The sequence below is a fragment of the Urocitellus parryii genome, unplaced genomic scaffold (genome assembly GCF_045843805.1).
Source record: "Urocitellus parryii isolate mUroPar1 unplaced genomic scaffold, mUroPar1.hap1 Scaffold_173, whole genome shotgun sequence".
NCBI lineage: Eukaryota > Metazoa > Chordata > Mammalia > Rodentia > Sciuridae > Urocitellus > Urocitellus parryii.
The window spans coordinates 48,730-69,311 of record NW_027552206.1 but is presented as its reverse complement, the minus strand read 5'-3'; the positions used below and the strand labels follow the sequence as shown (position 1 = coordinate 69,311).

The 20,582-nt window shown below is 34.1% G+C and overlaps 1 protein-coding gene across 1 annotated transcript in view; it reads right to left on the bottom strand.

Annotated features, from left to right (window-relative positions):
• LOC144251730 (broad substrate specificity ATP-binding cassette transporter ABCG2-like) overlaps nucleotides 1–20,582 on the bottom strand; it is a 61,582-nt gene that overhangs the window by 28,203 nt on the left and 12,797 nt on the right. Inside the window, exons 2-7 of the mRNA XM_077794493.1 lie at nucleotides 19,416–19,641; nucleotides 7,866–7,925; nucleotides 6,590–6,704; nucleotides 5,877–6,029; nucleotides 4,486–4,505; nucleotides 4,011–4,025 (exon numbers count right to left, since the gene is read on the bottom strand). Coding sequence (XP_077650619.1) covers nucleotides 4,011–4,025; nucleotides 4,486–4,505; nucleotides 5,877–6,029; nucleotides 6,590–6,704; nucleotides 7,866–7,925; nucleotides 19,416–19,641 — 589 coding nt within the window. The remainder of the gene's footprint in view (nucleotides 1–4,010; nucleotides 4,026–4,485; nucleotides 4,506–5,876; nucleotides 6,030–6,589; nucleotides 6,705–7,865; nucleotides 7,926–19,415; nucleotides 19,642–20,582) is intronic.

Below are 20,582 nucleotides of genomic sequence, written 5' to 3'. Positions count from 1 at the left end.
ATAATATCATAAAACTTTCCAAACATAATGAATGAATTGGAAATCCATATTCAAGAAGTCTACAGGATGCCAAATGTGCAAAATCACAACAGATCCACACCAAGGAACATTATAATGAAAATACCCAACATACAGAATAAGGAGAGAATTTTAAAAGCCTAAAGAGAAAGAAATCAGATTATGTATAGGGGAAAACCAATTAGAATAATGGCAGATTTTCAACACAGACCCTGAAAGCTAGAAGATCTTGGAACAACATATATCAAGTTCTGAAAGATAATGGGTGCCAACCAAGAATCTTGTATCCAGCAAAATTAAGCTTTAGATTTGAAGATGAAATAAAAACCTTCCATGATAAACAAAAGTTAAAAGAATTTATAGCTAGAAAACTGGCACTACAAAACATCTTTGGCAAAATATTCCATAAAGAGAAAATGAAAACAATGATGAAAATCAGAAGAGGGAGATAGTACACTCAAGGAAAAACTAATCAAAGAAGAAAACCAAGTCAAGTTAAATAACAAAAATAAACAAATATGGCTGAAAATACAAACCATGTCTCAATAATAACTCTAAATGTTAATGGCTTAAACTCACCAATCAAAAGACACAGGCTAGCAGACTGAATTTTAAAAAAGACCTAACAATATGCTGCCTCCAGGAGACTCATCTGATAGGAAAAGACATACACAGACTCACTCACAGGGATTGCAGAAGCAAGCAGGGGTCTCCATCTTCATATCAAATAAAGTAGACTTCAAGCCAAAATTAATCAAAAGGGATAAAGATGGACATTACATAGTGCTCAAGGGACCCATACACCAACAAGAGATAACAATTATAAATATATATGCCCCCAAACTATGGTGCAGCTATGTTCATCAAACTAATTCTTCTCAAATTCAAGAGTCAAAATGACCACAATACAACAATCTTGGGTGACTTTAACACACTTCTCTCACCACTGTATAGATCTTTAAAACAAAAGTTAAATAAAAAATAACTATAGAACTTAATAATATAATCAATGACTTAGGCTTTACTGACATATATATATATATAGACTATTTTAACCTGCATCAAGTGGATACACATTCTTCTCAGAAGCACATGGATTCTTCTCTAAAATAGACCATATAATATGTCAAAAAGAAACTCTTAGAAAATTCAAAAAAGTAGAGAAACTACTATGTATTTTATCAGTTCATAATGGAATGAAATTGTAAATCAGTGACAAAATAAAAAATAAAAATTTCTCCATCACCTGGAGACTAAACAACATGCTACTGAATGAAAAATGGGTTGCAGAAGACATCAAGGAGGACATTAAAAAATTCTAGAGGTAAATGAGATCATAGACACAACAAACTGAAATCTCTGGGACACTATGAAAAGAGAACTAAGAGGAAAATTCATTGCATGGAGTTATTCCTTAAAAGAAGAAGAAGTCAACAAATTAATGAACTCACACTACATCTCAAAGCCCTAGAAAAAGAAAAAAAAATAAGCAGCAAAAGCAGAAGGCAAGAAATAATTAAAATTACAGCTGAAATTAATGAACTCAAAACAAAAGAAACAATTGAAAAATTTGACAAAACAAAAAGTTTGTTCTTTGAAAAAATAAATAAAACTGTCTGACCTTTAGCCATGATAATGAAGAGAAGGAGAGACAGAACTCAAATTAACAGCATATGTGATGAAAAAGATAATATCACAACAGACACTTCAGAAATACAGAGGATAATTAGGAATTATTTTGAAAGGTTATACTCGAATAAAATAGAAGACATTGAAGGCATCAACAAATTTCTTAAATGATACAATTTTCCCATATTGAGTTACGAAGATATACACAATTTAAAGAGACCAATATGAAGTGAGGAAATAGAAGATGCCATCGAAGCTAACCAACCAAGGAAAGCTCAGGACTCGATGGATATGCAGCCAAGTTCTACAAGACCTTTAAAGAAGAACTAATACCCATACTCTTCAATTTATCTCAGGAAATAGAAAAAAAGAGGTAGCACTTCCAAACTCATTCTATGGGGCCAATATCACCCTGATTCCCAAACCAGGCAAAGACACATTAAAAAAAGAAAACTTCAGACCAATATTTCTAATGAACATAGATGCAAAAAATCTCAATAAGATTCTGGCAAATCAAATACAAAACATATCAAAAAGATTGCTCACCATGATCATGTGGAATTCATACCAGACATGCAAGGTTGGTTCAACATACTAATATGAATCAATGTAATTCATCACATCAATAGACTTAAAGATAAGAATAATCTCAATAGATCCAGAAAAAGCATTGGACATAACACAGCACCCCTTTATGTTCAAAACACTACAAAAACTAGGGATAATAGGAACATATCTCAACATCTTAAGGCATCTACGTGAAGGCTCAGGCCAACATCATTCTAAATGGGGAAAAATTGAAGGCATTTCCTCTAAAAACTGGAACAAGACAGGGATACCCTCTTTTATCACTTCTATTCAACATCTTTCTTGAAACACTGGCCAGAGCAATTAGACAGACAATAGAAATAAAAGGGATATGTATATGAAAAGAAGAACTTAAATTACCACTATTTGCTGAAAATATGATTCTATATCTAGAAGACCCAAAAACTCCACCAGAAAACTTCTAGAACTAGTAAATAAATTCAGCAAAGTAGCAGGATATAAAATCAACACCCATAAATCAAAGACATTTCTCTATATTAGTGACAATACTCTGAGAAGAAAATGAGGAAAACTACCCCATTCACAATAACTTCAAAAAATAAAATAAGATACTTGGGAATCAACTTAACAAAAGAGGTGAAGAATCTGTACAATGAAAACTACAGAACCCTAAAGAGAGAAATCAAAGAAGACTTTAGAAGATGGAAATATCTACCTTGCTCTTGGACAGGCAGAACTAATATTATGAAAATGACCATACTACCAAATGCACTATACAGATTTAATGCAATGCCAATCAAAACCCCAATGGCATTCCTCATAGAAATAGAAAAAGCAATCATGAAGTTCATACGAAAAAATAAGAGACCCAGAATAGCTAAAACAATCCTTAGAATGAAGAGTGAGGCAGGTGGCATCACTATACTGGACCTTAAACAATATTACAGAGCAATAGTAACAAAAACAGCACGGTATTGGCACCAAAACAGACTAGTAGACCAATGGTACAGAATAGAGGACACAGAGACTAACTAACAAAATTACAATTATCTTATAATAGACAAAGGTGCCAAAAACATGCACTGCAGAAAAGATAGCCTCTTCAACAAACGATTCTGGGAAAACTGGAAATACATATGCAACAAAATGAAATTAAAACCCTATCTCTCACCATGCACAAAACTTAACTCAAAATAGTTCAAAGACCTTGGAATTAAACCAGGGACTCTCTGTCTAATAGAAGAAAAAGTAGGCCCTATTTTTTATCAAGTGAATTCCGTGCCAACTTTCTTAATAAGACCCCTTAGCACAAGAATTAAAAAGAATCAATAAATGGGATGAAATCAAACTAAAAAGTTTCTTCTCAGCAAAAGAAACATTCTGTGAGGTGAAGAGAGAGCACATCTTGGGAGCAGATTTTTACCCCTTACACATCAGATAGAGCACTAATCACTAGGATACATAAAGAACTCAAAATGCAAGCACCAAAAAAAACCAAATGACATAATCAACAAATGGATGGATCAAGGACCTGAACATACACTTCTCAGAAGAGGATATACAATCAATCAACAAATATATAAAAAAATGCTCATCATCTCTAGCAATTAGAGAAATACAAAACTACTCCAAGATATCATCTCATTCCAGTCATAATGTCAGCTATTATGAAGATAAAGAACAACAAGTGTTGATGAGGATGTGGGGAAAAAGGTGTACTTATACATTGCGGGTAGTACTGCAAATTGGTGCAGCCAATATGGAAAGCAGTATGGAGATTCCTTAGAAATCTGGGAATGAAACCACCATTTGACCCAGCTATTCCTCTCCTTGGATTATTATCCAAAGGACTTTAAGAAAAAAAAAAGCATACTACAAAGCATACCACAGGGACACAGCCACATCAATGTTTATGGCAGCACAATTCACAATAGCTGAAATGTGGAGCCAACCTAGATGGCCTTCAGTGGATGAATGAATAAAAAAGTGGCATATATATAGCAATATTACTCAGCAATAAAAGAGAATAAAATCTTGGCATTTGCAGGTAAATGGATGGTGTTAGAGAAGATAATGCTAAGTGAAGTTAGCCAATTCCTAAAAACAAATGCTAAATGTTTTCTCTGATATAAAGAGGCTGACTCATAGTAAGGTGGAGAGGCGTAGCATGGGAGAAATAGATGAACTGTAGATAGGGACAAGGGGTGAGAGGGAAAGGGAGCGGGTAGGGGATTAGCAAGGATAGTGGAATGTGATGGACATCATTATCCAACGTACATGTATGAAGACACAAATTGGGTGTCAATATACTTTATGTATAAACAGAGATATGAAAAATTGTGGTACATGTGTGTAATAAAAATTGTAAATAAAAAACCCCAAAGTATATGTATGAAAGACATGAATTGGCATGAACTTTCTTTATATACAAAGATGAAAAATTATGCTTTTATGTGTAATAAGAATTGTAATGCATTCCACTGTCATGTATTACAAAAATCAATTAAAAACTTTAAAAAAATATTTCAATCAGTTAGAATGTATGAATGATGAGCCAAATGTGCCTCTGTGTATTTTTCCTAGAAATACAAGCAAGCACCTTAGGGCAGTGAATGCTTAAAAGAGAGTAAGAAAAATATGCACCCATATGGAAAAAAATCAAGTAAATAAACAGCCAAAGTAATGACAATTTAATCACTCTTAAACTAAAACAAATAGTGGCTTCACAGGGTTATTCTTCTAAACAAAATACATTTCACATAAGAAAACTATCAGCAAATATAACAGGAAGCAGCAACCAGTGGTACCCCCTTCTTCATTGCCTCTAGGAGGCAGGTCACAGGGGCTTAATCCAGAGTCACCACATTTTATTTGGCTCATTATCATCACAATCTTCAAATGTCTCATCAGCAAAAGTTTTGTACGGAGTGGTCAACTATAAAACTAACTCTTTCATCTCATTTTTCTTTCTTTATCCTGCACAACCCACAATAGGAGGAGTTTGTTTCTCTATTTTTTGTTACTCTTGCTGACAACTGCATTCCTCAAACCTGAAAGAGCCTGGTTTATAAGAGTCTGGAAATAAATATTGGCAGAGAAAAGGGAAGAAGGGAGAGAATGATGGAGGGGATGAGAAACAAAAGTGCCAAAGAAGCCATGGAAAAATAACCTGGTCACTGAAAAAATTCAATGTAAATCTTAATGAGAGTAAGTATAGTTTTCAAGACAAATTACACCAATATGAAACAGCAAGAATTTTTGGATTCTAGTCATTTATGAATTCCAGAAATATAAAAATATCAACTGAACAGAATTCCCCAGAGGAAGAAAGTGAAAAGAGCAGCTGAAATGAGACAGAGAAAAAGAGAAAGAAGAAAAGTCAGTGCAAAGACATCAAAAGAGCTGTGACTTGAACAATTAGGGTGGGAGGACAGTGGAAAAAGCCATGAGGAGCACTCTCCATAGGGACCAAACTCCATCCCCAGGATCACACCACAGTTCAGATTGCTTTTCCACCTTCATTTCCACCTTCATACTATGTAACCAGTCACCTTTCTCATCATTACAGAAAACAGACACTTTTGACCTCACATGCTCTAGGAAACTTCTGATTAAGGTCACATAGTCCACACAGGGAGGTCCTTGTTCCTGTCTGGTTCTGTTGGTTTTTTTCACATTACCTTGGAATCAGCCACTTTATCCAGACCTAACTCATCAATGACCATTTTAATCCGTTTATCTTTTTCATGTTTTTTCATAGTTGTTGGAAGCCGAAGAGCCGCTGAGAATGCTAAGTTTTCTCTCACCATCAAGGTGCCGAGCACGAGATCATCCTGAAGGGGAAGATGGGATTTCAATGGGACACACTGAGTCTTTTCTAAGACCATCACTCTAGAGTATTTAACATAATTCATGAAAACAATATAAGCAAGGTAAAGTTCTATCTAATGGTGAACTTTCAACTCTACAAATTTCAGTGATTCATACACAGACAGCTGCAGAGCTAGAAGGAGGCATTTTCATCCCCCACCTGCAACCCAGGTAGAACACAGGTAATTATGAAGACTTCTAAACACATCCAAACTTCTTTATGTGAAGATTTGACGAAGGCATCTTCATGGGGATGGAAAGAGATGAAAGAAGGACAAAAAGGACAATAGCAGACCCTTTTGGAAATGATACCAAAAGTAGAATTGACACCACTGCCTAGAAGTCCTCTCCACCTTTCCTATTTGTTCCACCCTCAATCTAAGCAGATATTGTGAAAAGCTGGTGTAAAGAAAGTCAATTCCTTAAGCATGTAAATCCAACTGGTAGCACACAAAACCATAAGCCAAAGCACTTCCCATACAGAAGTAGGGGAAACCCAGAAGGCAGACAAGCTAATACTTACTTGAACCACAAAACCTGAATTATATTTGAAATTGGCAGGTCCAGGGGCTCCATTAATCAAAATGTCTCCAGATAATCCACTTGGATCTTTCCTTGCAGCTAAGACATCCAGCAAGCTACAAAAAGACATATATGTTGTGTTTTCCCCCTAACACAGACCATATCTCTCAGCTATCCTGAATCCAAATTTTGCTCCAGGTAGAAAGAGAACTAGTCAAAAAACTCTATGGTTAAACTAAAATTATACAAATATATATGCGCATATATACTTATATTTAAAACATTTTATTAGTGCATAATGGGTATATATAATAGTGTGGTTCATCATGACATATTCATAAGTGCATATAACACAGTTTGTTTCATTCCAGTCCTCAGTACTTCCATTTTCCTCCCTCCCTTCCATTCCCTGATCTCCTTCCTCTACTTATTCATTTTCCTTCTATTTATTTATTTTTAATTGATGCATCATATTTATATACAAATTTGAGATGCATTTTCATATATACATATATACTCATAGCATCATTTGGTCAACCTTATTGCTCCATTCTTCCCCATTATTTTCCCTCTTTTCTATCCCTGTTCCCCCATCTTTACTGATTTCTATTTTTATGACATTGCTTTTTTATTTCTTTTTTCCTCTCTAGCTTCTGCATATGAGAGAATACATTCAACCCTTGATATCCAAAGTCTGGCTTAGTTCACTTAGTATGATGTTCTTTAGGTCCTTCCATTTACTAGCAGATGACATAATTTCATCATTCTGTATGGCTGAGTAGAAGTGTCTCTCTTTTTCTTACTCTCTATGTGCATATATATATATGCATTTACATATATTTACATTTTCACCTTCCTTTACATTCTATGTTAAAAGAAAGCTCCAAAATGTAAAAGCAAGGTAACTGCAGTTTATCCATCAAAGACCTTCCATGTGAGCTTCTTGACTATTTGACTTTGATGGATCTAAACCACTCCTTTCTTTAAACTCATGTCTTCAATTATTCCTTCTGCTCCATCCCCATTTTTAATATCATTCCCTTCTTTTTCCTCCTGATTATCTCATAATATGGTAACAGCTGCATATAAATCACACTTAGCTAGGCTGATGTAATAAGACTTCTTGGTATTTGGAATAAAGCAACAAGCTAGCCCAACTGCATGTTATCTCCAGCACCTAGAAACAGATTGGTACACATACCAAAGGCTTCCACCAAAGTGATGTTTAAAAGCACACTGAAATACAAAGGCTGGCTTATACTTCCTGTTATACTCACAAAGATTTGCTTACACCTGTGCATTCCATAATAGCATTAAGGCCTGGTTTCATGATCCCACTGTAAACACAAAAGCATAATAAATTAAATAAAGTTCTATTAATATAGGGTCTGCATTGAATATAATCAAGGAAGGCTGATGAAATTGCAGATAAAAATAATGAACTGTTGATTAATAAAAGTCTAATATATAAAGGATCACAAGTCAGAATTTATAAGAAAGATGGCTCATGTTCCTTTATATTATTTTCATTTATTCTCTAAACCACTTACTAGTTTTGGAAAATGACACATCCAAGATTAAAGGTTGCTAGAATCTGGGGGTGGAGCTTAATTAATGGAAAAGCCAGCACTTACCATGCTAGAGGTCCTGGGTTCCATTACCAGAAACAATAACAAAAGTTCCTTGATATAAATAACAGTTTCTCATTAAGCTTTTCCATTGCACTTCTTCCTCTTAACATAGTGGAAAGCTCATAATGGTTTCTGAGAAATGTTTGATTATTGTTATGTTTTAGATGTGGTATTCCCCCAAAAGCTCACATGTGAGACAATGCAAGAAGGTTTGAAGGAGAAATTATTTGGTTATAGCCTTAATATAATCAGTGAATCTATCCTTGATGGGATTAATTTAGTGATGACTGGAGACAAATGGGGTGCAGCTGGAGAAAGTGATTCATTGTAGGCGTGGCTATGGGGTATATATTTTGTACCTAGAGAGTAAATTCTCTCCCTCTGCTTCCTGATCATGATGTCAGCTTCTTCCCTCTACCAAAGTTTCACTCCATGATGTTCAGCCTGGAAGAATGGAGCCAGCCTTCTATGGACTAAGACCTCTGAAACCATGAGCCCTGAAAATTTTCTTTCCTTTACAGTTTTCTGGTGAGATCTTTTAGTAATAGCAGTGAAAAAGCTGACTAAAACAATTATAAATACATTGAAATCATCTCACTTTGTACCTAGCAAGTTCTACACAATTAGTCACTAATTTGTATAATATCAGTTGTAGTGTTCTCTCTGCTAAAATCTCCTCAGAGCAAAAATCAACATACCTTAAGTAGAAATAAAAGGCTATAGTGAAGCACTCCATAGATAAAGAAAGCATTACTATGTCTTAACATGGAGACAACATCTTACCAATTAGAAAAAGAAAGAAATAGAGAAAAAGGAAATAGAGAAAGAGAGAGAGAGAGAGAGAGAGAGAGAGAGAGAGAGAGAGAGAGAAAGAGAGAGAGAATGAGAGAAAGAAAGAAAGAAAGAAAGAAAGAAAGAAAGAAAGAAAGAAAGAAAGAAAGAAAGAAAGAAAATATGCACACCTTCAAGATAGGTAATTTCCTTCCTTAAGTGCCCAGTAAGAGGACTGGAAAATGGTCAGTTTAGAATGGGGAGCCATCATTCCAGTATGGAACATCCTTTAATGATGCACATAAAAGTCACCAATATTTTCAAAAAAAAGTTAAGTGGGTATGTGGAGTGCTGAATATTCAGATGGAGTAGGAAGGAGTAAAGCAAATTACAGCAGGGCGACAGCAGGTACTGAAACAGATAAAACAGAGGCCTCACTTAGCCTGTTCAGAACCCTGATGTCTATGCCCAGTTCCTCTTAAGAATTTGGAAGCAGGTCAACATATATGTAACAGAGAAAGCAGTGCCTATTCCAAGGGAAAAGATCAAAGAGACAGCTATTTTTTCTCAGATAATAAATCTACAGAAGTTGGTTGATCCTCTGTCACAGCTCTCATGAGGGATGAACATCCCCGCACAACTGCCCCACAGTGCTCACATCCACAGGGACCTTGTCATTCACTGCCTGTGGCACCTGATCAATCACAATTATACTGTGGCTTCTTGGGACAGAGGAGAAACACACTTTTTATTTTGCTCATTTAACTGAAGACCTTCTCACTGAAAAATCAAAAGAAGGAAATGAGAATTCCATAAACATAGAGCAAGATATAACAAAAAAAAAATCCCTTGTTTTTTTTGAGCTTTCCCCTCCCAAAGTAAAACATATTAATGACTAGGTATGCTTTCAAGGTGCATTTCTATACAACACTTGATGCATCCTCTTTATTAATAGATACCTATTATCTTCTTCTGAAATGACCAGGAAAAGCTTATTATTTACTAAGGCTTCACTACCAGAGAACATTTTTTTTCATATTTTTCAATACCAACTCAAATAAAGACTATGTATCCCAAATTATTCAACCACAAACTGATCATAAATGTGTTAAGACAAAGAATTTTATAGATCCCCAAGTTTGGCTTGCTTTGACACTAAACCTTAGCAACACAGAAGACAACTGTGGGTGCTAACATACAATAAGGAGGAAGAGGGATAGATGTTAATTGAATTAGACAAAGGGAAATGAAGTGAAGGCAGAAGAGATATGAGGAGGAAAGATAATGGTATAAATCTGACATAACTTTTCTATGTTCATATATGAATACATGCCAGTGAATCTCCACATCATGTACAACCACACAATGGGGAGTTATATTCCACTTATGTATAATATGTCAAAATAGACTCTACTGTCATGTATATCTAAAAAGAAAAAAAGAAAAATAAATAAAAAAGAAACACTGCAACAACTTTTCTCATGTATCCCTAAACCATGTATTAATAAGTATTTATTAATACTAATCCTTGATGTCCTTTTAACTGTAAAAATTAGAGGAATTGTAAGATTTCCTTTTTTAAAAAAAGTGGCTGTACTTTTAAAAGTCTTGGGAAACAGAAGATAATGGCCTCCTCTTTGTTGAGATACACACTATTCAGCCATAAACACAATTGGAGATTTGAACAGAAAAACGGTGTATGAAGTCAGTATCCACTAGCTTAAAAAGTCAAGCAAGGTAAATGTACCCTCACATAGTAGGCACTTTGCATCTTATCAGAGATAAGATGCTCTCACAACCAGCCAAGCTGTTGTAGGAAAATCCGAGAAGGGTCCTGCATCTGCTGGTATATATTTAAAGGGTAATGTATTCCATTCTTTCCTATTGCAGCCTCAACTTTCAAAAATTACTTCACTGGTGAAGAAAAAGGTTACTAAAAACATTAGCAGGCCATGTTTGTTGTTCCATTAAGGTACACACTGAGGATTTTCTCCACCAATTGTGGTCATTTTGTGGAATTGGCTATCTTCTGTCTGTGGTAGAGTGAGCCATGTGGAACATAGCTGCTTGAGGCTTAAATGAACATTTGCTTTTTTGGGATACTGATCAGTAAAACACAATTCAGAAGACATAAAAATCTTCCAACAATCTTGAAAGATTGATCAAGTGCTCGTTTGTTCAGTTTTGTTTTGGAAGATGTTTAAAAGCTATTTTGGTGACATGTAAGATAGATTATCTTTCCTATTGGTGAAAGGGGTGAAGGAACACCTAAAAGTAGCAGATTTTGATCACCTAAAACATTTACCAAGGGTAGTCCTTGCTTCAGCCATCAGATAAATCTCTTGTCAAAAAGGGGAATGGACTAAATTAATCAATAATTACTCTATTTGAACTCAGGTTCTCCCTCCCTCAGTGAATTCACTTTATTTTTAATTCTGTGTACTTAAATTATATATATATATATATATAAATTATATGTATACATATAATTTATATTGTGTATATATACATATATATGTGTACATAGATATAAATTATATATGTTTATATATACATATAATATATATTATATATGTTTATTTCTTCTATATGAAGTCTTTATCCCCCTGCCTTTTTGTAATTAATTTATTTAATTTACTTAGGTATATATGACAGCAGAATGCATTCTGATTCATTGTACACATTTTCAGCACAACTTTTCATTTCCGTGGTTCTACACAATGTAGCCTCACTCCATACATGCAGTCATATGTGTACCTAGGGTAATGATGTCCATCTATTTCTACAATCTTTCCTATCCAAATGCACATGCCCCACACTCCCTCCCCTTTGCCCAAGCACTGTTCCTCCATTTTCCCCATGCCTCCTCCATCCCCTTTGTGGATCAACATCCACTTATCAGAGAAAACATTAGGCTTTTGTTTTTTGTGATTGGCTTACTTCGCTTAGCATGATATTCTCCAACTCCATCCATTTACCTGCAAATGCCATAATTGTATTCTCTTTTAATGTTGAGTAATATTCCATTGTGTATATATACCACAGTTTCTTTATCCATTCATCTATTGAGGGCATCTAGTTTGGTTCCACAATTTAGCTATTGTGAATTGTGTTGCTATAAACATTGATGTGGCTCCATCACTGTTGTATGCTGTTTTTATATGCTTTGGATGCAGTTCAAGGAGTGGGATATCTGGTCAAATGGTGGTTCCATTCCAAGTTTTCTGAGGAATCCCCATATTGCTTTCCAGATGGGTTGTACCAATTTGCAGTCCCACCAGCAGTGTATGAGTGTGCCTTTTCCCCCACATTATCACCAACATTTTTATTTTTGTCTGTATTCCTAATAATTGGCATTTTTGACTGTTGTGAGATGAAATCTTAGAGCAGTTTTGATTTGCATTTCTCTAATTACTGGAGATATTGAACATTTTTTAATATATTGTTGATCATTGTATATCTTCTTCTGAGAAATGTCTGTTCACCTCCTTAGCTCATTTATGGATTAGATTGTTTGTTTTCTTGGTATTAAGTTTTTTGAGTTCTTTATATATCCCAGAGAATAGTGCTCTATCTGAAATATGTGCAGCAAAATTTAGTAAAATGTAGAATCTCTTTCCACCTTATTGATTGTTTCTTTTGTTGATAAAAAGCTTTTTAGTTTGAATCCATCCCCTTTATTAATTCTTGATTTTATTTCTTGTGTGATAGGAGTCTTGTTAAGGAAGCTGAGGCCTAATCCAGTGTGATGAAGATTTAGGACTAATTTTTCCTCTGTTAGGCACAGGGTCTCTAGACTAATTCCTAGGTCCTTGATCCAGTTTGAGTTGAGTTTTGTGTATGGAGAGAGATAGGGGTTTATTTTCATTTTGCTGCATATGGGTTTTCAGTTTTCCCAGCACCATTTGTTGAAGAGGTTACCTTTTTTCCAATGTATGTTTTTGATTCCTTTGTCTAGTATGAGAAAATTATGTGGGTTTATCTTTGTCTTCTATTCTGTACCATTGGTCTGCATGTCTATTTTGGTGCCACTACCATGCCATTTTGGTTATATAGCTTTGTAGTATAGTTTAGGGTCTGGTATTGTGTTGCCTCTTGTTTCACTCTTCTTGCTAAGGTTTGCTCTGACTATTCTAGTTCTCTTATTGATTCAAATAAATTTCATGATTGCTTTTTCTATATCTATAAGGAATGATGTTAAAATTTTAATTGGAATCGCATTGAATCTGTATAGAAATTTGGATAGTATGGCCATTTTGACAATATTAATTTTGCCTATCCAAAAGCATGGAAGGTTTTTCCATCTTCTAAGGTCTTCTTCAATTTATTTCTTTAGTATTCTGTAGATTTCTTTGTAGAGGTCTTTTGCTGAGGGCCATTGCCAAGTAGGAATGACGCATTGAAATTTCCTTGCCAGCGTACCCCATGGTGCTTAGAGGACATTCGATGGGACATTGAATGTATGCTTTAGTAAGGTGACCTTGCTCAAAGACCAGGGCGGATCCGGGTTTGGAGCTGATCAGGTTTGAGGAAGTTTCCCGCTCCTTGAGTTTAAGGCGTTCCAGGTTTAAGACAATAGGGGTTTTAGGGAAGTTGGAGGTTGAAGATTATTGCTGCTGGGATTAGGGTGTTCCTGCTGCTTGTTCCCGTTAAGTTCTCCTGAGATTCAAATGGGATTTGGAAAAAAGCCTCATGGAGTAGGAGATTGGAGGAGGCGGCATATTGGAGATTGGAGCAGAACGTGTTTGTAGACGGCCGGTGTGAGTTCGGGAATAAAGATTGCTGTTTGAATCTACAAGGTGTGTGGTGGCTCGTGATTCTGTGCCAAGCCGAGACCTTGGCAGTCTTTCACCTCTTTTGTTAGGTTGATTCTCAATTATTTTATTATTTTGAGGCTATTGTGAAAGGGGTAGTTTTCCTAATTTCTCTTTCAGAGGATTCATCACTGATGTATATAAATGCATTTAATTTATGAATACTGATTTTATATCCTGCTACTTTGCTGAAATCATTGATTAATTCTAGAAGTTTTCTGGTGGAATTTTTTGGATCTTCGAAATATAAAATCATGCCAGCAAATAATGATGGTTTGAATTCTTCTGTTCCTATTTGTATCCCTTTAATTTATTTCATCTAATTGCTCTGGCCTGGGTTTCAAGGACTATGTTAAATAGAAGTGGCAAAAGAGGGCATCCCTCTCTTGTTCTAGTTTTTAGAGGGAATATTTCCAATTTTTCTCCATTTAGAATGATGTTGGCCTTGGGTTTAGCACAGATAGCTTTTACAGTGTAGAGGTACGTTCCTACTATCCCTAGTTTTTCTAGTGTTTTGAACAGAAAAGAGTGCTGCATCTTGTCAAATACTTTCTCTGCATCAATTGATATAATCCTATGATTCTTATCTTTAAGTCTATTGATGTGATGAATTATATTTATTGATTTCTGCATGTTGTACCAACCTTGCATCCCTGGAATGAATCCCACTTGATCATGGTGCACTATTTTATTAATATATTTTTGTATGAAATTTGCCAAAATTTTATTGAGAATTTTTGCATCAATGTTCATCAGGAATTTTGGTCTGAAATTTTCTTTCCTTGATTTGTTTCTGCCTGGTTTTGGCATAAGGATGATACTAGCTACATAGAATGAGTTTGGAAGGGTTCCCTCCTTTTCTATTTCAATGAATAATTTGAGGAGTATTGGCATTAATTCTTCCTTGTAGGTCTTGTAGAACTTAGCTGTGAATCCATCTGGTCCTGGGTTTTTCTTGGTTGGTACAACATTTGTAAATGGCATCTCTTATTTCCTTGCTTAAAATTGATCTGTTTAAATTGTGTATGTCTTCTTTACTCAGCTTGGGTTGATCATATGCCTCTAGAAATTTGTTGGGAATCTTTAAGTTCTCTTATTTTATTGGAATATAAATTTTCAAAATAGTTTCTAATTGCCACTATTGTATTTCAATAGTGTCTGTCATGATATTTCCTTTTTCATTGCAAAATTTTTTGTAATTTGAGTTTTCTCCATCCTTCTTTTTGTTAGAGTGGTTAAGAGTTTGTCAATTTTATTTATGTTTTTGAAGAAGAAGCTTTTTGTTTTGTCAATTTTTTGAATTGTTTCTTTAGTTTAAATTTCATTGATTTCTGCTCTGATTTTAATTATTTCCTGTCTTCTACTACTTTGGGTGTTAGTTTGTTCTTCCTTTTCTAGGGCTTTGAGATATAATGTCAAGTCATTTATTTTTTGACATTTTCTTCTTTTAATGAATGAACTCTGTGCAATGAACTTTACTCTTAGAACAGCCTTCATTGTGTCCCAGAAATTTTGATAAGTTGTGTTGGACTTCTCATTTACCTCTAAGTTTTTTTATCTCCTCCCTAATGTCTCCTGTTATCCATGCATCATTCAATAGCAAATTGTTTACCTCTCTAGGTTTTGGAGTAGCTTCTCTTTTTAATTTTATCATCAATTTCTAATTTCATTCCATTATGTTCAGATATAATGCAGGGTAGTATCTCTATTTTTTATATTTATTTTTTAGTTGTAATTGGACATAATACCTTTTTTTTGTTTACTTATTTTTATGTGGTGCTGAGAGTGGTTTTGCATGTGCTAGGCAAGTGCACTACCGCTGAGCCACAATCCCAGCCCTCTATTTTTTCTCTGTTTGCTAAGACTTGCTTTGTGACATAACATGTGGTCTATTTTGGAGAATGATCCATGTGCTGCTGAGAAGAAAATGTATTTGCTCATTGATGGATAGAATATTCCATATATGTCTGTTAATGAGTAGATTGTGCAACTTCTATTTTAGGAATGATATTTTAAAGTAACTGCAATATGGATCAGCATTTGTGGGAATCAGTTCTACATTGGAACCTTTGGCTCCAGCTTTTTCAACGATTTTTTTCCTCATAAAACTCATCTGAAAACTTTTCTGTAGTATTGCTTTTTGATAGATGCTACTCTTTCAGATTTATCTCCAGTAGTCTGATAGGGCATCATTTGTTTGACACATTCTTAGAAATCCAGTAAGGAGTCTTATCAAGTACAAATGTCTTACTATTGTCCTGTTAATGCACTGAAATACCATCCTAGGGAATGTTCCCCTTTTAATTTCCATTAATGATAGAACAATAAAATTGGGTCCCAAGATGTGAGATAATTGATATGTGCTTCAGTCCATTGTTAGTTGAGGAGATTCTCTTCTTTGTTATTATTCGCTCTTATCCTCAAGAAACCTAACAGAACAAATACAAGTAAAGGAATGACACTGCTAAAGTCAGAGATTCTTTTAATAAAAACAAAGATGAGATCAGTATTTTCTGGAAGGAAACCAAAACTTATTCTATAAGTTCTTAATAATAAAAATATGCAGAACTAGGAGAAAAATATTGCTAATATCCAAATATGTCAGGATATATTTGAAAAAAAAATCAGTGATCAGTTCTCACATGTTGGTGAGGGCAAACTGAGTCTTATTTACTTCTTAAATCATTGTTTATATCAGAGAGTACACCTTCATATAGCCCATCTATGTCTAACAGGGCTTGCTCTATATCAAGGATTAGGTTTTCATCTACTTTTTAAAAAATATTTATTCTTAAGTTTTAGGTAGACACAATATTTTCATTTTAAATTTATGTGGTGCTGAGGATCAAACCCAGTGCCTCGTGCATGCTAGGCGAGCACTCTAACACTGAGTCACAACACCAGCCCTTAAGTCTTTATCTTCTTGTAGTGAAAGTATTGATTACAATATTGATTACAAAGAGACAGCAAGATCTGGTATTGAAGGTTCTTTGGAAGGAGATGCATCTGCTCCAATCTGCTCTGTTTTATCATTTCATTTTTCATAAGGAAATTGTTGTTCTTGTGAAATAGATTGTAATAGCTCTTCAGCTATTCTTATTAACTGGGCTACACAGTCAACAAGTCCACCAGCTATATAGTATAGGAACTGACCCAGACTTCATTTTCTTCTTAACAGATAAAATGTTACTAAAAACTGTAGCAAATGGATTCTTAATGACAATGGATCCTGTGGGGCTAGTAATAGTTCTTTCATTAGTTTAAAGGAGAAATGAGGATCTTGATATGATTGATCTTGATATGATATCTTGATATGATTCTGATGGTGGTCAAGTATAGAATGAAGTCAGTGGTACCACAGGACATTTTGATGATGTTGATGAACATCAAAAAATGAACAACAAAATGTATTTGTTGTACTCTTGTTTGTACTAGTAATGAACTGCTGATAATAGCAATCACCAGACAGATTGTCACAGGCAAGATTAAACAAAACAAAACAAAACAAAAAAAACAGCAAAGCAGATCCTTGAGAAGACAGGAATTCTGAGTTTGTCCACACCAATTTTGCATCTTCTTGTTTTCTTCAGAGAAATGTGTAACAGCCACAGCCAAGGCAAATACTACCCCAGGTAGTACAGACCACTTACAACCTTGATATTCATCTTCAGTTGTGCCATAACTGATAGATACTGTTTCTTTCTAGTCCAGGGTAGAAGAGGACTTATCTTCACCCTTCAATTCTTCTAGTTCTCAAAATGGACTAAAGGAAGAAGGGTTTGTAGATGTTTCCTGCCTGTGTCTTAAAAGGAAACTCACAATTCAAGTTTGATAGTCTAAGTCTTTTAAGATGTAAATTTTCTACCTGGCCTCAGTTTAGAAATGCAAATTTAAGACCTAACAGACTTATTTCAATATCAGGTAAAAAATATAGCTTTTAAAACTATTCTAAATTTAAGTCTATATGTTTATATGCTTATACATAGTCAGTTTGCAAGATACTAAATTGATTTATATTGACAAATGCCTTTCACATGAATTTAGTAAATCTGTGATAAGTAAATTAAACTTGTTTATAAGAATGTCTTTAAAATCTAGTAACTTGTGTTTATGGCTTGCTAACCAATTAGAATGTATGTCTACATATCTGAGGAATATTGTTCATTGTTTTCTATACAACAACCTCTTAGGATCTCTTTGGTGCAGAAATAACTCAAAAATATTAACTATGCTTGCAATCCATGAGTAATTTAAATATAGTTGTTAAAATGAGTATATTAAATGAGAGGTGTTTTGAATTCTTAAAACTGTATCTTTTAAAATAATTTTATTTTTATAAGGGAACATAAATCCAGAACTAAAATCTTAAGCTTTCCACATCTCAGAAATGTTCTGCTTTCTTTCAAAATTATGTAATGCTTACATGTATAGATGACATTCATGGTTTGTCTAAAATGTTAATTGTTTAATAGATCTGAAAATTCATGAGTGAGCCTATACTTATGCTTGTTCAAGGCCTAAGATAAGTCAAGGAAATAACTAATAGTGTAAAAGTCTGTTAACCTGTTCATATTTTCTACTTCTGGTTTCTGGAATGACATAATAAGATATTATGAGCTAAAAATTATAGTTTTGTTGTGGTGGTTCATTAACCACAAATCCTAGTACTATTTTCAAAAAATTAAACATTGGTCTGTCTATACCTTCATTCAGTAACCTAAATGCTATATAAGAATTTCTACATTTTTATCATAAATACTAACTGTACTTTCAAAAATTAAATTTTATGAACAAACTACCCACATAATATTTTTCTTATCACAAGGAACTTCGCTTTCTTTTTAAAAGGTTAAATGGATTTTGTGCTATGTTGATATCGAATATAATAAACTTAAGTTCTAGAGGAATTTAAAGCAACTTTAAAAAGGCATTTACGCTTGGAATCCAACTGCTCTTAACAAAGTTTACAAACGAACTGACTTAAAGAACAAAGATTTTATATTTTATCAAACAATATCTTATATTTTCTGCAGATTTTATTATATTTCTAATTGCTTAGAAGAAAATTAGGTATAAGAAGTTAGGATTTATTCAAATCTTCATTTGTTCTAATCTAAAGACTCCTCTCTCTTTTTTTTTGGTTTGTAACACTAGTTAAATATGTTTTACTGATACAAATGCTCTAAAATTTTAAAAATCTGACAGTTTGAGTATAATGCTGTTAATTATGATAATTGTCTTATATTCTGGAGGTAACTAAGTTGTTTTGCTATGTTGCAAAGTTCTTTAAGTAGTAATGGTAGTGAGTAGCTTCTATAGAAATTCTCCTTTCTCTACTCATTTATTTTCTACTTCAAAAACTAATTGACACAACAATTGCTTAAACATATAATACAATCATTTTTACAATATGCCAGTTGCTTTCGAAGTTAAACTTACACTTGAATGATCCAATCATTTCAGTCCAAGTTTAGTCAAAGGAAATGAAAGAATGAATTAATACATCTTTTCAAAGACTTGAACATAAATGTTTGTGGCAGCTTATTGGTGATAGGTAAAACCTATGAAATTCATTTAATAAAGTAGTATTTTGAAAAGTTAATGCACCTACTTGATATTTGTTAGTATTTCTCTCTGAAATGTTTCTCGGCGGCAAAGTAGAAAGTTGCTCTTCACTTCTTCTTGATGATAGCAGATGTTATGAATACTTAACAGGGTCCCTTGGGTGAATAAATTTGGGTCAACGGATACCATCTTAGGGACGCCACTGGTATTTCTTTGAGACTCTGGGATAAAAATCTGGTAATGGCTGAAAGACCTTTGGAGTTTCTGCCTTTCTGTAGAGGGAAAACGAATAGTAAGTTGATAGTCTAGATAAATGAGTGTATAAGCACTACAAAAAACTACACACTACTACTTTTATGTTTCTTTTGTTTTTGTTACTGGGGATTGAACCCAGAGTTGCTTTACCACTTAACTACATGCCCAGCACTTTAAAATTTATTTTTCAGAATTTTCAGGCAGATCTTGCTAAGTTGTTGAGGCTAAACTTAAACTTGTAAAGTCCCCCCAACCTCACTACCAGGATTTGCATTTACAGGCATGTATCACTGACCTCAGTTAGATAACAGAAGTCCATTTTAAACTGCACTGCAGTGAGTAGATTACTTTCCAATGAATAGCCACATTACCACGATAAGAACAACCATAGAATCTATAATGGGAGAAAGACAACTTTGAATACTTGCACTCCAACTAGATGTGAAATGAATTTCTAATAAGTTAATAGTGAAAATATGAAAATTACTCAAAACTCATGAAACAGGAAAAAGATAAGAGTCTTATATGGCTTGAAAAACCATATAATAATACAACCTAAGTTCTGGAACATCCCACATGATCATACTTATATCTCCTTTTTAAATTGATTGATCATATTTCAGAGTTTATAACATTATTTCTTTATTTACCTGTTTATTATATTTTATAGTTTATAACATTAGTATTACCAAAGGGGTTTACTAAACAGTCAGGGACAGGAGAAACTTCTCTGAATTTATAATTCTAGACTTCATATCTCTAATTGCTATTACATTTAATCAGCTAAGAAGGTATTACAGTTTGGATAGAATATGTCCCATACAGACCATGTGCTAAAGGCTTAATCATCAGTCTATGGTGCCATTGGAGGTAAAAACTTTTGGAGATTGGACCTGATTGGAGAAGGAGGATCACTAGGGATAAATTCTAGATAGATACAAGTTGCCCCTAGTTCCTT